At 43.7% G+C, this 19,347-nt stretch overlaps 3 protein-coding genes across 4 annotated transcripts in view; 2 read left to right on the top strand and 1 right to left on the bottom strand.

Annotated features, from left to right (window-relative positions):
- Window positions 1–2,180, top strand: part of LOC144669298 (MOB kinase activator 2-like) — a 38,541-nt gene extending 36,361 nt beyond the window's left edge. For both annotated transcript variants that reach the window (XM_078531649.1, XM_078531648.1), the window contains exons 4-5: window positions 428–552; window positions 1,068–2,180. In XM_078531649.1, coding sequence (XP_078387775.1) covers window positions 428–552; window positions 1,068–1,336 — 394 coding nt within the window. In that variant the 3' untranslated portion in view covers window positions 1,337–2,180. The remainder of the gene's footprint in view (window positions 1–427; window positions 553–1,067) is intronic.
- The window catches only part of LOC144669307 (carnitine O-palmitoyltransferase 1, liver isoform-like), a 534,090-nt gene that overhangs the window by 499,930 nt on the left and 14,813 nt on the right, over window positions 1–19,347 (top strand). The gene's annotated exons all lie outside the window — the stretch shown is intronic.
- Window positions 12,223–19,347, bottom strand: part of LOC144669306 (serine/threonine-protein kinase BRSK2-like) — a 168,118-nt gene continuing 160,993 nt past the window's right edge. Inside the window, exons 17-19 of the mRNA XM_078531662.1 lie at window positions 16,684–16,864; window positions 15,677–15,766; window positions 12,223–12,746 (exon numbers count right to left, since the gene is read on the bottom strand). Coding sequence (XP_078387788.1) covers window positions 12,562–12,746; window positions 15,677–15,766; window positions 16,684–16,864 — 456 coding nt within the window. The 3' untranslated portion in view covers window positions 12,223–12,561. The remainder of the gene's footprint in view (window positions 12,747–15,676; window positions 15,767–16,683; window positions 16,865–19,347) is intronic.

The following is a 19,347-nucleotide window of genomic DNA, read 5'->3' as shown; positions in this document are numbered from 1 at the left end:
CGTTTATGTTCCTGATAAATATCTGCAGAAATCACCAGATAATTACCTTGAAATTAGATTATTTTGGAGTGAGATCAGGAAGCACTTTTTCCATGTAAAGGATAGCAGAAATTCTTGCTCCACAAAAGTCTGTGGATGTTGCGCTAATAGAAATTTTTACAACTAAGATCAACAATTCTTTGTTAGTGAAATATATCGAGGTATTTAGAACAAATAGTTGAGGTGCAGATTAGCTCTCCAATCGAATGGCAGAATGGGCTCAAGGGGCTGAATGGCCTACTGTTTCTACGTTCCTAAATATGCTTCTTGTTGATGTCAGATAGCCTTGGGCTCGCTGTGATGCCCATCATTGATCCCAGAGACTCAGATGCATTTTTGAGCTTCGTGTTATTCATCCTGTCTCCTATAATTTGTTTCATTGTTACAGTCAGTACTTCTGGACAGATGAGCGAGGGAAGAAAATAAAGTGTACTGCACCTCAGTACATTGACCTAGTGATGACACACATCCAAAAACTACTGACCGATGAGGAAATCTTCCCTACCAAGTACGGTGAGTTTTTTAAAAACGAATTTAAGAAGTTTATTTCCATGCGTGATGTGTTTTCTGCCTGTTGCCCTGTCCAGAATCAAGTAGGGCATTTGTGTGCAAATGGGAAACTGGCCTGCTTACACTTTACCTACAATCTATGTTAATGAAGTTGCTGAAACTTGACTTTTACTCTCTGGTTTTCATTCCCTATATATATATATATATATATAGTGCATCTCATGTAGTAAATTACCGCCTGAGATTGCAGGTGGTGGATCAGTGACTGATAGTAAAGTCCAAAGTTTACCATGTTAAACCGTTCAAAATGACCTCTTTGTTCACATCCGTTGAAAAGAGGACAAATTGTACATTTGTTCTCTTCCTCATACGACATTTGGATGTGAGACAAAAATGTCACCCTGCACCATTAATCTGTTTTGTGTCAGTGTATGCATGCTTGTCTGTGGTTGTGACTGTCCAAGCATATGCAGACCCATTGCTTTTGTGAATTGACTGATCTCCCATTTTGCCAACAGGTAAAGACTTCCCAAGTTCCTTCGAATCACTCGTCCAGAAGATCAGCCGCTACCTCTTCCACGTTCTTGCTCATATCTACTGTGCCCACTTCAAGGAAGTTGTGGCCCTTGAACTGTACCCACACCTCAATACTGTGTACACACACTTTCTGATCTTTGTCAGGGAGTTCAATCTCATCGACCCCAAGGAAACGGCAGTGATGAGGGACTTAACAGATGTTCTGCTCTGTGGCACACCGCAGCCCCAGAACCATGTTAACCACAGATGAGCCGGGTGGCCAATGCACATCATGGATATTAGAAATATTTTCTTTAGTGGAAAGAATGATAACTTAAGAGATCATGTTGCCCATGGCAACGTTGAAGTAACATGTGACCAACAAATCAGTGATTCCAAGAGGCCCAAAATGGTGACTACTGCAGTTATCCTTTATGATGGCCTCACTGAATAGCATCTTTTTCGATATTAAACTGTATATGGTGTCATTTAGCCTCCCTCCCGCTTCAGCACCCTAATGACAGCAAGTAATGAGTTCTTTCATTTCTGCAGAAGATTCTCATAACTTGCTTGCTGCCAGTTATGGATCTGTCAGCATTCATGAAATAACTGGCGTCACTCGCTGTCACACGTGAAGTATCCAGTTTTTCACCAGGTCCTCCATTGCCATTCTCTGGTTTGGCACAGAATGTGGCCTGGATGCCACAAATCTGCGGGCAGAGCAATGAAATTAGAAAGATCCTTAGAGAAACATTATATGGCTTGTGGGTTGGAATGGATAAAGACTTCGGTTGTGTGCAAGTAGGTTCGTTTTTTGGTTTTGTGTGTTACCATTTCCTGGGTATATTTGTAACAAGCTGGAGGTGGTTTTTGCTTCAAGGGCCATGCTGCTATTCCTGCTACCCACTCCCTTTTTCTAGTTGTATTATTAGTTGGTGCCATCAAGTGAGCTCTATTGAAGATTTTCTGCATCTAACGATCCTAATGGGTCAGAAGACCCTTCATGACCTACAACCTTTTTTATATCCTGCATGCAATCTTTTCAGTTATCCGTGAGTCTAGAAGCGGCACTGATGTCACATGTGGGCCCCTCCGCCGCGCCCCCCCCCCCCCCCAAAAAAAAAAACACTGGTAGCCATGAACGTTCCATAAAACTGGTATATAATTGACTCTTCTTGGCATCAATTGTTATGCTCATCAGAGTGAAAGGAGCCCGTGCTGAAGAACGGAACATTTTCCATTGTCAGCTCAGGCACAAGATTATAGCATGCACTAGTTGCAGAGTAAAGCCTCCTTTGCTCCATCTCAACAACAAGCTTCAGATACAGTTTTGGAAAGCTGCACCAGTGTGGCATTTTTCCATTTTCCACATCCTTGCCACTTTTGAGTGCGATTACCAGGCAGTGTCAAATTAGGGCTGGTTTGCGCTGTAGTCCATGTTTGTGGGGCAGGAATAAGACTGCTGTAAGTTATAGTTCTTTTATTTTAACATTGATATATTACCCTACTGGCTTGGGAGTGGTGGGATAGGTGAAAATAGTTCAGCTGATGATATTTCAGAATCATGGGTGTCAGTCACCTCCCCCTTGTACCTGAGAGTTTAATTCTCCTTGTTATTTATATGAATTTTCCTGCGCTTTATCCTTTGGAACCAAATTAACTTTTAGAATGATGGAATAAAGTTTGTCTTGCTCTCCCTTCTCCTGATTACAATTAAACGATATAGTTTGAGAGGTAGTGGGAAATGTGATTAGTGGGAAATTGGGTTAAGTCCTGAGACCATTTAGATTGTGCCTCATGCCCTTTTTATGGCTCACTAGTATTTTTAATGTTGTATATTGGGAAATGAGCACAAGACTCATTGAAGCGCGCACACCCACTGGCTTGCCAGCACTTTGCTCCTGTGTACCATGACCCTACTAAGGTCACAGAAAAATTGAGTCACGTGAGATATCCTCAGGACCCTGGCAATTATCCTGCATTTTCTTGAGATCTTTGACTCTGAAGCAGATTAAAAGGTCTTTATCATAATGGAAAGGTTTGTGTGACCCAGTAATGAGCCCTCCCTCTCTTCTCCTCTCTCCGCCCTCCCCTGTCGAGCAGAAGCTTTTGACGCACTGCAATTTGTAAATTCATTTCTCAGTTCTCTTTAACACAGTCTTTGGAAGAACTCAAGGCTAATCCCACAGCTGCAGAATTGCACAGAAACTGCTGTGACACCAGAACCATTATAACATCTTAGAGAATTGTTTCATTTCATTAAATGCGACTTAGATAAATTATGGAACACAGACAGCAAGTAAAACATGGATCTTGCATATTAGCAATAACTTGAGTCCAGTAATTCTAAGGTCTGTGCCTGTGGCTTAATTAATTTCTTGTCAGATGTGCATTTTAAAAGTTTTTTTTTCAATGGCTGTAATTAGAGCTTTCGTTCATTCTCCAACACAGCATCAGAAGAACCGTATCACAGTCAGGGCCAATTCCTCCAGGAAAGAAAGATATGGTTAGAAATTAGCAGCTTTGATCATTAGGAAATCAGTTTTAATTTCAATGATCCCTTTTGGATTTTCGAGCACAGCTGGTAACAACTAGCCTCTAAATGGGCAATCTTACAGTGAAGGCTACTGTTTGGAAAGGAAGATGGGCGGTCTATCGCCTGCTTGTTAAACTGTCCCAATCTGTCAGTGACATCTGAAGTGGATTAGGTTTATGAGGTGCCAGGTTTATGTTTCCAGGTTTAATTTTTAAAAATGCAATGTACTTCAATACATTTATTAATCTGTGAATTTTATTAACCTTATCCTGATTTGCTTCATGGTAAGGTCGTCTTTGCAAAGATTATTATAAAATATTAAATCTCAGCGGTGGCTGGAGGATCTGATTTTTCTTTTATTTTTGTTTCTCATGTCAGTAAAAATACTATTTATTTTGGCAGGTTGTGTTCCTTTGTTGACGGGAGCAGAATACAAGCCTGCATCAACACTTTGCTTGGAGTGTCTGGTAGCACCATTAAACTTTTGTGTACAGTATAAGTGGATATTACAATGGTTTTAATCCAGGATTTATGGGTTTAAATTTAGCATGTTTACCCTACAGGGATGCAGCTGGCAGCAGATGTGTGGATTACTCTATCTCTCTCTTTGCTTCACTCTATTGTGTAAGCAAACCCAAGTCCCAGGAGCTGATAGAATTGCAGGTTCAGGAAGATGTGGGTTTGCAGTTCAGGATAGCAATACTGGCTTTGGCGCTGTAACCCCAGAGAGAGACCAACCCTGTGCAGGATCCACTGATCCTGCAAACCTACAGAGACAGGCTCAGGGCAAATGTAGGTGAGCGGCACACACGCGATCCCTCTCCTGATACACGGGGCATTGGCAAGTTCAAGAGAGGAGTTTGAAGAGGAGAGGAATTGCGTGCTTTTGTGTAGAAAATGATTTGCAGATAGGGTAGCTACAATGCCAAATGTTGTTTAACTGTTTTTATGTGGTACAGGGACCAGGAAATTAGAAAATGACATATATCCCATGCCATTTATAGAAGCAGTGCCTACATTATTGGGAATGAGGGGTTTGCGAACCAAGGAGGTGTCTCTGGACTAAATTCATGAGAGTTGCAAGCATGAATGAGTTATATTGCTTGATGCCACTGAAAGATGTTTTTTATTTAACAGCCAGAACGATCGCTCCCTGCTGTATCCACTTTGCGTTGTGTTAGCAAGTGCAGGACTTCCATTTTTAATGTTTTTGATTTTTTTGTGTGTGTGTCTAGAGCAAAGATTTTGAAACAAGTACGTGTATAAATGACTGTGTTTGGTAACAGAACCACTGGTTTTTGGCTGAGTAGCAGGAGTGGTCACATACATTATTTAAATATACATAGCAGGATTGAAGGTTATGTTGGACTGTGCTGATGTACTTGAGTGGCAATGAAGCCAGTCTCTCTCATTCTGAAGCTATGACATCCTTTTTGGGTGGCTTATGTAGTGTTTTATTTTTCTTAAAAAGAAAATATCAGATTATTGAGTAGATGCGTGTGTTCTCTAGGTGGTTCACTCCCAGGCTAGTGGACTGGACTCAACAGCTTGACGGGATATGAGTTAAGTGACTTGGTATGATTACAAGCTGGAACTTGCTCATTCCATGGAAAGCATAGTGGGTTGGGTTTACTCTGAGGAAGAATTTTTCTCAATCTCGGTGGCTGGAGGCACGGAAGAGTGTTGGCAATAATTTCTGTTTGCATCATCTCATCTTTGAACTTGAAAAGTCTTTGATGCTGACTACTTCTAAGCTTGTGATGAAGATACCTGAAACATTGTCAGGTGTGGTGCATTGTAATGAGATACCGAGACAAATTGCACCCCAGTTATCTTCCATATAATTTGATTTGATTGCCTGTAGACTTTAGTTTTATTTCTCCCTCGTTAGGAATCCTTAGGCTTGGGATGAGTGTGAAAGGATACTGAGGGCTTCTCAACTGTTCACTGTTAGTGCACTCGATGACTGGCTAACAGGAAGAGATTACACACTGACAGTACCAGATCAAAAGACGTGCTTTGGCTTCAACCCACAACTGCACTGATGGTGCTAGCTTATTGCTACAATGAGTTGTTAATTTACAGAAAGCCTAAGGTAGTCTATTAATACTGGATGTAATATAACTCTGAAGATCATACATTTCATCTCACAAGAAAACTGAAAAATAAAAGAAATAACTTTTAACACTTGCTGTGTATGGTTTCTGACATTTTTTTGCCTTTAATATATTTTTAAAAACTCTTCCTTCTGTTCTTTTTAGTCTTGTTTTTAGCATCTATTTGTAACACTTCAGTGTTGCACTTGTAAATGAGCAAGTCAGTTACTGACTCTCACCCTGTGTTTTCCTTAACAATTTGACATAGTGGCCTTTAAAGGGATACAGTTTCACCTTAGCAGCAGAATCTATGATATAACACAGTTGTATTTATAAAACACATCATCTAACTTTTGGTTGCAACATCAAAGGAGATCCACTAGTCATTCTTAAGTTCTCTTTTTAAAAACCAGTTTCCTTCCTTATGAAATTCCAGCTGATCTAGAGATTCTTGTTTAATGGTCACACCTTTGGCAAAGAACGAAAAGTAAAATTCTTGCTCCAAGCTTTCCTCCTGAGTATGCCATTGTTTTACAGGCACCGGTCCCCCACCACTCTATCTGTTCAGTGGCATGATTTTAAAGTGTAAATTTAGACAATGGATGGTGATGGGGAGGGAGGGGGGTTGGTCTGTTAAGCACTGCTAAATCCAACTCTCCTCACTCACACAGGCGCACGCATGCTTTCTGACTCCAGATTTCCCCTTTTAAACCAGTGATGCTGAGAACAATGGTATTGGCCACACTTTTTATCCTAGCTGAACCCACATAACTTCAACAAAGACAAAGGAACAAATCCAGGACTTTATAGTATATTTTGGCTGCACCCAATAACGATGCAAAGTTGCACATATAGTCTCCACCCCAACTTCTGTGCATTTATTGGGGATTTTGCCTGATCTACCGAGGGAGTCAAATCTTTTTGGAAAGATGTAAAAGCAACAGGGTTGTTGTGGGTGATTTTAACTTTCCCTATATTGACTGGGAATCACTTAGTGCTAGGGGTTTGGATGGTGCAGAATTTGTAAGCATCCAGGAGGGCTTCCTGAGACAATATGTAGATAGTCCAATTAGGGAAGGAGCAATACTGGACCTGGTATTAGGGAATGAACCCGGCCAGGTGGTTGAAGTTTCAGTAGGGTAGCATTTCGGGAAAAGTGACCATAATTCAGTAAGTTTCAAGGTACTGGTGGATAAGGATAACAGGAGTCCTCGGGTTAAGGTGCTTAATTGGGAGAAGGCTAATTATAACAATATTAGGCAGGAACTGAGGAATCTAGACTGGAGGTGGATGTTTGAGGGCAAATCAACAACTGACGTGGGGGTCTTTCAAATGTCAGTTGATAAGAATTCAAGACCGGCATGTTCCTGCTAGGGTAAAGGATAAGTATGGCAAGTTTCAGGAACCTTGGATAACGAAGGATATTGTGAGATTAGTCAGAAAAGGGAAGCATTCGTAAGGGCTAGAAGGCTGGGAACAGATGAAGCCCGTGGAGAATATAACGAAAGTAGGAAGAAGCTTAAGCAAGGAGTCAGGAGAGCTAAAAGGGGTCATGAAAAGTTATTGGCAACGAGGATTAAGGAAAATCCCAAGGCCTTTTATACATATGTAAAAAGCAAGAGGGTAGCCAGGGAAAGGGTAGGCCCACTCAGAGACAGAGGTGGGAATCTGTGTGGAGCCAGAAGAAATGGGAGAGATACTAAATGAGTACTTCTCATCAGTATTCACCAAAGAGAAGGACTTAGTGGTCAATTTGTTTAGGGAAGAGTGTGTAGATAGCCTGGATTATGTTGAGATCAAAAAAGAGGCCTTAGGCGTCTTGAAGAATATTAAGGTGGATAAGCCCCCAGGGCCAGATGGGATCTACCCAAGAGTACTGAGGGAGGCAAGGGAGGAGATTGCTGGGGCGTTGACAGAAATCTTTGTATCCTCACTGGCTACGGGTGAGGTCCCAGAGAACTGGAGAATGGCCAATGTTGTTCCATTGTTTAAGAAGGGTAGCAGGGATAATCCAGGAAATTACAGGCCAGTGAGCCTTACATCAATGGTAGGGAAATTATTGGAGAAGATTCTTCGTGACAGGATTTACTACCATTTGGAAGCAAATGGGCGTATTAGTGAGAGGCAGCATGGTTTTGTGAAGGGGAGGTCATGTCTCACTAACTTGATCGAGTTTTTCGAGGAAGTGACAAAGATGATCGACGATGGAAGGGCAGTGGATGTTATCTACATGGATTTCAGTAAGGCCTTTGACAAGGTCCCTCATGGCAGACTGGTACAGAAGGTAAAGTCGCACGGGATCAGAGGTGAGCTGACAAGATGGATACAGAATTGGTTTGGTCATAGAAGACAGAGGGTAGCAGTGGAAGGGTGCTTTTCTGAATGGAGAGCTGTGACTAGTGGTGTTCCACAGGGATCAGTGCTGGGACCTTTTGCTGTTTGTAGTATACGTAAATGATTTGGAGGAAAATGTAACTGGGCTAATTAGTAAGTTTGCAGACGACACTAAGGTTGGAGGAGTTGCAGATAGTGAAGAGGATTGTCAAAGGATACAACGGGATATAGATCGGTTGGAGACTTGGGCGGAGAAATGGCAGATGGAGTTTAATCTGGACAAATGAGAGGTAATGCATTTTGGAAGGTCTATTACGGGTAGGAATTATATAGTAAATGGCAGAACCCTTAAGTGTATCGACAGGCAGAGAGATCTGGGTCCACAGGTCACTGAAAGTGGCAACACAGGTGGATAAGGTAGTCAGGAAGGCATATGGCATGCTTGCCTTCATCGGCAGGGGTATTGAGTATAAAAATTGGGAAGTCATGCTGCAGCTGTATAGAACCTTGGTTAGGCCACACTTGGAATATTGCGTGCAATTCTGGTCGCCACATTACCAGAAGGATATGGAGGCGTTGGAGAGGGTGCAGAGGAGGTTTACCAGGACGCTGCCTGGTCTGGAGGTTATTAGCTATGAAGAGAGGTTGGAGAAACTCGGATTGTTCTCACTAGAGCAACGGAGATTGAGGGGCGACTTGATAGAAGTTTACAAAATTTTGAGTGGCATGGACAGAGTAGATAGTCAGAAGCTTTTTCCCAGGGTGGAAGAGTCAATTACTAGGGGACATAGATTTAAGGTGAGAGGAGAAAACTTTAGAGGAGATGTGCGGGGCAAGTTTTTTACGCAGAGGGTAGTGAGTGCCTGGAATTCGCTGCCAGAGGAGGTGGTGGAAGCAGGTACGATAGTGGTGTTTAAGAGGCAGCTTGACAAATACATGAATAGGATGGGAATAGAGGGATACACACCCCGGAAGTGCAAAATGTTTTAGTTTGACAGACAATATGATCGGCGAAGGTTTGGAGGGCTGAAGGGCCTGTTCCTGTGCTGTACTTTTCTTTGTTCTTTGTTCTTTTCTAGGAGACAACTGTCATCACCACTCTTGCAGCACTTTCCATCCCTTTTATGCATATTTTGTGTTTAAATTTGTAAGTTTGCATTGGGAGGGGGGAAAAAAATGAAATTCAAAGACTAATTTATTTCTCGTATATGACTTTATTTGTTAATTTAAACTAGCCCACTAAATTCATATACAAATTTACAGGTTTGTTCAGTTGATAAGGAAGTACTATATTCATGGTGTCAAATAAAACATGGCAGATGGGGAGAAAAACACCACCTTGTATGTAAGCATCCTGCTGCTTTCAGAATCATCCATTGCAAACTTTGAATTCTTTTGAGTTCTGTACTGTGATAATTTGTGGACTGGATATACAGCACATTCAGTTTTGCTGCATATTATCAACTTAAAAAAAAACACACACACACTTGGACATTGTGTACAGACAGGAGTTCAACATACAGGAACTATGATCAGGAATGGGGCCAAGAAAGAAATATTGGTTGCAGAAACACACAGGATAGGATGGATGCTTTGTCTGTCTAGCCCAGAATCTAAAATGTAGTAACCTTTCCCCCTGGTCACATCAATCGAAGTAAATGAATGCATTCAAACAGAGAGGTTCAGTGCTTATTTCTCCACAAACCAACTATGTTGATGTTAAATTTTGTTTTCACAATGGGAGATTGATATTGCTGTACAGTTTGTGTTTCACTCCCCTTCCTTTGATTTCCCCAGCCACTTTTCACAGGATCTGCCAATAGAGGTAATACACAGGGAAAGGGACAGAGGCTGTCATTTTTGCTATTGGGGAAAACTGGGTCTCTTTGGGTTGTGTAAAGGAGGCACAAACTCCAGAGTTGTTCAGCAGGTAGTTGAATGTTGTGGTGGGATAGCAGGCCATTGTGGAAAAATTAGCTTGGGCCAAATGGCCTCTCTCATTTGAAGAAAAGCTTTTTTTTTGTGTTGCAGAAGACGTCCTTCAATTTGCCTGTGAAAATCTACTGGAAACTGCCAGGCAAATAGCAGAGACCAACCATAATGGTGGGAGAATGGGAGAATCTCAGACTGCATCTCTGCACCCTACTGCACTATTCCTCTACCCTACTTTTTATGGATTATTGATCAATCTTAACATTTCTGGATGTAATAATTAACATTCCCGAGTCAGTGAGTGAGATAAAAATGCTTTTGATAGCTATGCTGTGACCTCCCTGCTGGACAATGCAGATGAGTGGACATCAGATTGGAGACAAGGATGAGTTGATGGCTGACTTCACACAGGCTCCAGCAAGAGGGGGCGCTTGAGTGAGTTACCAGGGGACTGCTGGCTCCCGTAAACCCTAAAGATAAATGCCTTCAATTGGGCACAAAACCACTGTGCCACGGGATGCAATTTTCATATGGTTTAATTTTTCCATTCTGCAAACCCTAGCTAGCGGTGAGGGGCATGGGGGGAGGCAGTTCCAACTGAAGAATTAAAATGAGCTATCTAAGAAGGAAGAATGTTCAGGGTTAAGGGGAGAAGGTGGGAGAATGACACCAAGTGAACTGCTCATTCAGAGAGCCAGTGCAGACATGATGGGCCAAATGGCCTCCTCCTGCGCTGTAACAATTCTGTGGCTCTGTTCGTGAGCAAATTATTTAGTTTTCTGTATGGGTGTACCATTAACTTTGTGAAAATCAGTTTCTTTATTCTGTCGGATGGAACACTGACATTCTAATTCTGGTTGGAATGGAGATGACAAAGTCTCTCTGCCTTTGATGAAGGACTCTGCGATTCGTATTGGTCTCAAATGATCCCCAACTATTGAAGTGGAGCAAAGGGAGGGGTGGAGAACCCACACTTGACACAAACTAAGTATGGTCAAAGCTCTTGCTGCTGATGCAATTGAAATATTTGAGGCTGTTTTGGTCACTCCTGACTGTCTAATTGCTGTCTGGCTATTTCTGGTCCTGTGAATCAGTTTCATCTTGCTTAAGTCCCGTTGGTCTCTAATTCTCATTGTTGAAGCTTCTCCTTGTCTCTGAGCGGTGGGGTTGATTTTAATAGTCCCCACCTTGAAGTGGCCGGAAGGAAAACAAGTCAGTTTGTAAATCAGGCCTTCTGTTTCCCCGGCCTGGTGGGAAGAGTTAAAAGTCAACCCCTATACCTCTGTCACTTCTGTCTGTCTCAGTCCCTGCCCACCACCTCCCTGCCCATTCCTCTCTGTCCAGCTCCAACCCCTGTGTGTTGAAGAGCCAAACATATTAAAAAGAACCTCTTAGAACTCCCACGTTAAGAGAGATCAAGTATGATCTAACTAAATGACAGGACAGGCTTGAGGGGCTGAATGGCCTCCTCCTGCTCCTAAGAGATACACCAGAGCCAGACTCAGTTCCAACCCTAGTTCCTGTGGTTCATCACGGCATCCTACATTCATGCTCGAGAGGTTAGGGGGCCCAATGTTTCAATATAAACAGTCTGTATTCTAACAACGTCTCACCAGAATGCCGAGCTGTGAAAAAATACCTTCTGGTCATCACTATTATAAATAACAGAGGCACCCTGGGATCACTCTTAATGGGAAGCTTGTCCACAATGGTGACAGAAGCAAAGCAGAAAGTAAAGTAGTCGCCCGTATAATGACTTAAACACAACGTTCTGGGAATGGGTTTCTCGAAAATCTGTGGCCCAGAGCACGGGATGGAGAAGGCGGTTAACAGTTGCAATGTCTCACGGGTTTTCGAACGAGAATTTTATTTGACCTTCAAAAGCCATTGAGTTAATAACGTGTCGAGTGATGGTTTGTGCTTCGGTCGCGCTCAGTCCTGTAAGTCGCTGTTAAAGCCTCTTTCGTGGGTGAGACGGGCAACATTTGCATAAAACAGGACTGGTTCTTACCAGCTTGCAGTGTCCGCAGTAAACTGGGAAAGAATTGTGTAAAAGTACTGGCTTTTCCTTAGTTTTATCTGAACCAATCTTATCCACAAGGCTACAAAGTGCTGGATGCAAACAGGATGAGGATTCTGCTAAATTTCCTGGCTGGAGTGGCTTTGGATAGCTCCTTGGATCTGGGTTGGTTAAGCAGTTTTTGCTCCCTTCCCCCCCCGCCCCACCCTCCCACCCCCCCCTCGACCCACATTCCCTTTTCCCTGCGGGAGGGTGCACAGGGAAGGTTTGAAGGGGCGCAAAGCCTCAAGACCCTCAGTCCAACGATATACTGAGTTGAAGACGGTTACTGTGGAAACAAGTCCCGTAATTTCCTGAAGCAGACACGAGCGTCATGGAGATGCGCCAATTCAGAAGGCAGAGGCCCCAACCTCAGGTGGTGGCCCGTACAGTCCTTAAATAATAAAATGAAATGGGACTATAGAGGTTGTATTCAGTTCCGTGTTTCTTCATGTTTAAAGATATTTACATCCTCTTAAAGACAGCGTCAGGTGCCTCGTTTTCCAGTAGTTCTTTTTTCCTTTTTTTTTGCTTTATTTTTACGGCTGACTTTGTGTGCCATTGGAAGATAAAAGCTTGGGTTTCTCTTTCAACGAGGATGAGTGTTTGGAATCTCCTCGTCTGAAATGCTCCACAGACTCGGAGTCGTTCCATGCCCTGGGCATGCTTTGCGCCCCTCGGATTGAAGTCCCTGAAGGATGACTGAACTGGCCATTTTTCTCATCTAAAAAGAAGCAGAGATTAAAATAAGATTGCGCATCGTTTCAATTCTCCACTCTGCTCCCACCCTGACCTTTCTGTCCTTGGCCTGCTCCGCCGTTTCAGTGAAGTTCTACGCAAGCTCGAGCAACAGCGCCTCATCTCTCAACTCGGTACGGCTACAGCCTCCTAGACTTAACGCTGAGCTCAACAATTTTAGACCATAACCTCTTCCCCCACCATGCGTTTTTGTGCCGGTTCAGTTTTTTTCTCATTTTATTGTCTTTATTCCTTCACATACATTCAGACGGCTGTTATCCTGCCATTCACACCTCATCTGGACACATGTTTGTTTCTTTACACCAGTCGCTGAAGGTAAGCATGCAGGTCCAGCAGACAGTAAAGAAGGCAAATGGTATGTTGGCCTTCATAGCGAGAGGATTCGAGTACAGGAGCAGAGATGTCTTTCTGCAATTATACTGGGCCTTGGTGAGACCACACCTGGAATATTGTGTGCAGTTTTGGTCTCCTTATCTGATTAAGGATGTTCTTGCTATAGAGGGAGTGCAGCGAAGGTTTACCAGACTGATTCCTGGGATGGCGGGACTGACATATGAGGAGAGATTGAGTCGGTTAGGATTATATTCGCTGGAGTTCAGAAGAATGAGGGGGGAATCTCATAGAAACCTATAAAATTCTAACAGGACCAGACAGGGTAAATGCAGGAAGGATGTTCCCGATGGTGGAGGAGTCCAGAACCAGGGGTCACAGTCTGAGGATACGGGGTAGACCATTTAGGACTGAGGTGAGGAGAAATTTCTTCACCCAGAGAGTGGTGAGCCTGTGGAATTCGCTACCACAGAAAGTAGTTGAGGCCAAAACATTGTATGTTTTCAAGAAGGAGTTAGATATAGCTCTTGGGGCGAAAGGGATCAAAGGGTATGGGGAGAAAGCGGGAGCAGGCTATTGAGTTGGATGATCAGCCATGATCATAATGAATGGTGGAGCAGACTAGAAGGGCCAAATGGCCTACTCCTGCACCTATTCTCTATGTTTTACTCATTATCACTCCCTTCAGCTTTTGTACTATGTAACTTTTCATCATTTAATCTCTCCTGCCCTCCACCCTACCATAGTCCTTCCCTATTACTCGCTCCTCCCACCCACTTTCACTCGCTCAAATCTACAACATCTTTCCTCAGTTCTAACGAAGGGTGGTCGACCTGAAACGTTAATTCTTCCTCTCTGTTGATGCTGCCCGATCTGCTGAGTGTTTCCAGCGTTTCTTATTTTGATTTACGACAAAATAAGAAGAATGCACTAGTGGTGGAAATCTGAAAATCAAAGACGGAAAATTCTGGAAACACACATCTGTGTGATTCAGCATCTGGGAAAAGTCAGAGTCTTAATGAGAACATCAGCACTTAAGTCTTAATGAAGAGACTCAATCTGAAATATTAAGTGTCCTTTCTTTGTCAGATGTTGATGACTGACCTTGCACTCCCAGCATCTTGTTTTTATTTTACTAAAACAAAATAACCTGTTTCAAGTTGTTATCCTGTAATCACAATATTTCACAACTTTTGACTATTTCTGATTCGTCCCCTAGGTCCATCCCAACACACTCCTGACTGGCCTCCCACTCTCTACCCTCTGTAAACCTGAGGTCATCCAAAACTCTGTTGCCCATGTCCCAATTCACACCAAGTCCTGTTCACCCATCACCCCTGAGCTACACAGGCTCCTTAAGCAACGCCTCGATTTTAAAATTTGCTTCCTTGTCTTTAAATCCCTCCTTTGCCTCGCTCCTCCCTTTCTCTGTAATCTCCTCTAGCCCCACAATCCTCTGAGATATCTGTGCTCCTCTAATTCTGGCCTCTTGAGCATCCCCAATTTTGATCGCTCCACCATTGGCGGCCATGTCTTCAGCTACCTGGGCTGAAGCACTGGAATTCCTTCCCTAAACCTCTCCACCTCTCTCTCTCTCTCTCCTTTCTCTATTAAGATGCTCCTTTTTGACCAAACTTATGGCCATCTTCCCTAATATCACAAAAACAGAAATACCCGGAAAAACTCAGCAGGTCTGGCAGCATCAGCGGAGAAGAAAAGAGTTGACGTTTCGAGTCCTCACGACCCTTCAGCAGAACCGAGTATAGTGAGGAGTCTTTTCACCCCTCTCCTAACTTTACTCGGTTCTGCTGAAGGGTCATGAGGACTCGAAACGTCAACTCTTTTCTTCTCCACCGATGCTGCCAGACCTGCTGAGTTTTTCCAGGTAATTCTATTTTTGTTTTGGATTTCCAGCATCCGCAGTAGTTTTTTGTTTTTTCCCTAACATCACCTTGGCTTGGTGTCAAATTCTGCTTTATAATAGTCCTGAAGAGCCTTGAGATTTTTATTACAATAAAGGCGCTATATAAATGCAAGTTGTTGTCTGAATGATGGGGTGAGCGCAACTCTTCCAGGGCATTTTGTAGATTTAGTCGAAGGGAGGTTTTAAACTCTTTAAGTATGCCGTTCTGAGATGGTATCTTCTGAAGCACTGAACAATGTCTGTAATCTGTTCCAAACTCTGTTAAGATCATTAGTGTCATGGCTAGATGAAAAATGGGTTATACAGGGCGGCATCATCAGGCTCTGCCAGCTCTCCCACTAGTCAACATTTCCATTCGGTTCTCATAGTTTCTGTTCCCTCTAGTTTTTTACCCAGCTGGGACACAGAGGCTCATCCTCTGAGGGAGTAAATCTTCAGCCGTACAGTACACACACCTGACATACTCCACTGCAGCACACTCTGTTATTAGGAGACTACCCCAGCATTGGTAACTTTGCCTTTTCAGCTTTTCCTTTGCTGAATCACATTGGCAAAACAACTAGTTTGTGTACAGTGGTCCATGGTTACACAAACACACATGTTTATCACACACACACACTACAATAGTATCGATTACCTACCTGCAAGTGCTTGAACCAAGGGCTGATCGTGTGCACTTAATAACTGTGCTTGGATTGTTTCCACAACTCTCTTAAACCTGCGGCTGGGCCCTGAGTGAGACAAAAAGCCTGTTAATGTTGAATACCATATGTATAGTGATTATGGTGCTGGCCTAGCAACCGGTTATGAGTTTAACCTCCCCGCCACTGAGGCCATTTGTGAGTTAGTGAATCGGAACATTTGCAGGCAGGCACCAGAGGGGGGAACGAGTAGGGGAATGGAAACCTCTGGGTTGTCACAGTTGAAGAGGTTCACTAATGTCCTTAAAAAGGGAACCTGCCCTTACTATCTGATCTAGCCTACAGATGGTTCCACTCCCACACTATGTGGTTGGCTCCGAGGGTGACAATTTTCTGGGAAAGCTCCAAGTATCCGCCCGTATCCACAGCCTTTTAGGGGAAAGCATTCCAGATTTCTACTCACCTTTGTGTGAAAAGCTGTTTCCCTGGAGTTCCCCCACTAAGTTGTCTCACTCCAGTTATCTCACCTCTTTCTTGATTCCCCCAACAGGTGTTATAACTCCTCTGTACCTAACCTATCGAACCTGTTTAACATTTTAAACTTCTCGATCAGATCGCCCACTCAAAGTTCTATATTCGACGGAATTCAAGCCAAGTCTGTGCGGAAAACAGAAAATCCGTATGCCGACTCAAGACATTAACTCTGCTTCTCTCTCTGCAGAGGCTGCTGGACCTTTTCTGTTTTTGTTTCAGATTTCCAGCATCTGCGGTGTTTTGCTTTCACCTGTGCAATCTGTCCTATAACTGAATCTTCTGAGGCTGAGGATTGGCGAATCTGTGCTTCACCCCCCCCTTCAAGGCCAGCGTATCTTTCCTTAGCGCTTTAACATTTTCACGGGGCTCTACTGTCTCACGCGCAACAAAAGACGACTCAACAAGAAATACTCAGCAAATTACAGTAATTACATTGCCTGGGAGACGCTCCCAGTTCTCCCCGAGTCTCTCACCTGACATTAATGTGAATGTGACAGAATAAATCCCGTTTTCTTTTTGCGCCTCACTGCCTTCTGCGTATGTGATGTCCACCTGGAACTTCACAGGCTTCTGGAAGACAGTTGGGCCTCCTACCGATTTGTACTCTGCACGGAAACTTGTTTGCGAGATAACACTGTGACTCAAACTGGGAATCTGGAGGAAAGTAAAGGGGTTATTGGAACACGAATTCCCGATGTTCGCTTCTTTTGCTCCCCTCCTCGCCCCGAGGACTTGTTGACTCTGGCTGGGACAAGGTTCCACGGGCACCAAGAGCCCTTCCCCTGAGACTGTAAAGTGACCCATTCTTTATCTAAGAGCGTAACAGGGAGGTCGAGATTTATTTCTGCCCTTAATTGGTTTACAGTGTCTGCCCTGAAAAAATTACCCTTGCACCCCCCACCCACCCCGGTTCCTAACTTCGGCCAAATTTCCAACATTGCAGCCATTCAACATATAGGAGAAATCCCGGCCTCCGACAAGACGGTAGGTGCACTTTAGGATTGCCAACTTTGGTTGAAGGTATTCCTGAAAGTTTCATCACATACTCTCCAACAAGAGAGAATCAAACCATCTCCCCTTGACATTCAATAGCATTACCATCGCTGAATCCCCCACTATCAACTTCCAGGGAGTTATCATTGACCAGATACTGAATTGGACCAGCCATATAAATACCGTGGCTACAAGAGCAGGTCAGAGGCTGGGAATTCTCAGAGAATAACTCACCTCCTGACTCCACAAAGCCTGTCCACCATCATCTACAAGGCACAAGTCAGGAGTGCAATGGAATACTCTCCATTTGCCTGTATGAGTGCAGCTCCAACAATCCCAAGGTTGAATGGCACCCGATCCACTACCTTTAACATTCACTCCCCCTACCACTGACACACAGTGGCATCAGTGCGTACCATATACCATATGCAGCAACTCACCAAGGCTCCTTCGACAGCATTTTCCAAGCCCGCGACCTCTACCACCTAGAAGGACAAGCGCAGCAGATGCATGGGAACACCACCACCTGCAAGTTCCCCTCCACGTCACTCACCATCCTGATTTGGAAATATATCGCCGTTCCTTCACTCGCTGGGTCAAAATCCTGAAACTTCCTCTCTCACAGCACTGTGGGTGCACCTACAACATGGCAGCTCACCATCACCTTCTCAAGGGCAATTAGAGATGGGCAACAAATGATGGCCTAAGCCAGCAGCGCCCACATACTGTGAAAGAACAAAACAAAAGGCCTGCCTCCAACTAGGCCGCGCCTACATCCACGCTATTGGTGGCCCAACATGTCAATCCTCACAGTCCATGCCTTCCCACAGCCAATTGGAAAGCAAAATTACTTTTTGCTATCTGATGATATCAGTTAACCTTTGCCCCAATCGCCAATACTTTTAAAATTGATAAACAAGACTGTTGAAAGAAAATGAAAAAAAAAAAGCAATTTTATTTTAAGGCCTGTATGATTTTTCTCCGGGGTTTTCTCACAGCAGTGTTCTAAGGAAATAAGAAATAGGAGCAGGAGTAGGCCATTCGGCCCTTCGATCCTGCTCCACCATTCATGGCTGATCTTCTACTTCAACACAATTTTCCTGAACTATCCCCGTATCCCTCGATGTTTGTAATATGTAGAAATCTATCGATCTCAGTCATGAACATACTCAAGGACTGAGCCTCCATTGCCCTCTGTGGCAGAGAATTTCAAAGATTCACCACCATCTGGGTGAAGAAATTCTCCCTCATCTCAGTCCTAAATGGCCTGACCTTTATTCTGACGCTGTGTCCCCTGGTTCTAGACCCCCCCAGCATCTACCCTATTAAGCCCTGTAAGAATTTTGTATGTTTGAATGAGATCACCTCTCATTCTTCTAAACAAGGAATAAATCCTTCCAATGAAAACGCAGACGGTGCAACACCTGCCCTTTTACCTCCTCACCGAAGCGCTTCATTTGCACCTTCTTCAATTTGGTCTACTGTATTCGTTGCTCCCAGTGTGGTCTCCTCTACACTGGGGAGACCAAACAGACTGGGTGGCCATTTTGTGGGGCACCTTTGGTCTGTCCGCAAGCATGACCCAGACCTCCCTGTCGCTCGCCATCTCAACACACCACCCTGCTCTCTTGCCCACATGTCTGTCCTTGACCTGCTGCATTGTTCCAGTGAAGCCCAACGCAAACTGGAGGAACAGCACCTCATCTTCCGACTAGGCACTTTACAACCTTCCGGACTGAATATTGAGCTCAACAACTTCAGGTCATGAACTCTCTTCTCTGCCATCACCGCTTTAATCCCTTTTTCACATTTAATTTTATTTTTTATTTACATTTTTTAAATTCATCTAATCATTATTTTTTATCCCTTTTTCTATCCTTTTTCCTCAACCACTGCCCCTCCCCCCACCCTAACCCACACAGACCATCTGTTACTTGTTCCATGTTTTGCTTTCATAGAGCTGATTATTGTTCTCCTATTCACACATTCTGCTTTCTCGCCTTTATGCCACTATCAGCACCTTCTTTAGCCCTTAACACTACCATTAACACCCTTTGTCTTGTGTCCATGACATCTTTGTCAATCTCTCCTCAGCTCCCAGCTATCGCTGACCTTCTATCCAGCTTCACCTGCTCCACCTTCCC

This window comes from Cetorhinus maximus, chromosome 29, assembly GCF_964194155.1.
Source record: "Cetorhinus maximus chromosome 29, sCetMax3.hap1.1, whole genome shotgun sequence".
Classification (NCBI taxonomy): domain Eukaryota; kingdom Metazoa; phylum Chordata; class Chondrichthyes; order Lamniformes; family Cetorhinidae; genus Cetorhinus; species Cetorhinus maximus.
This window is presented reverse-complemented; position numbering and strand designations above follow the sequence as displayed.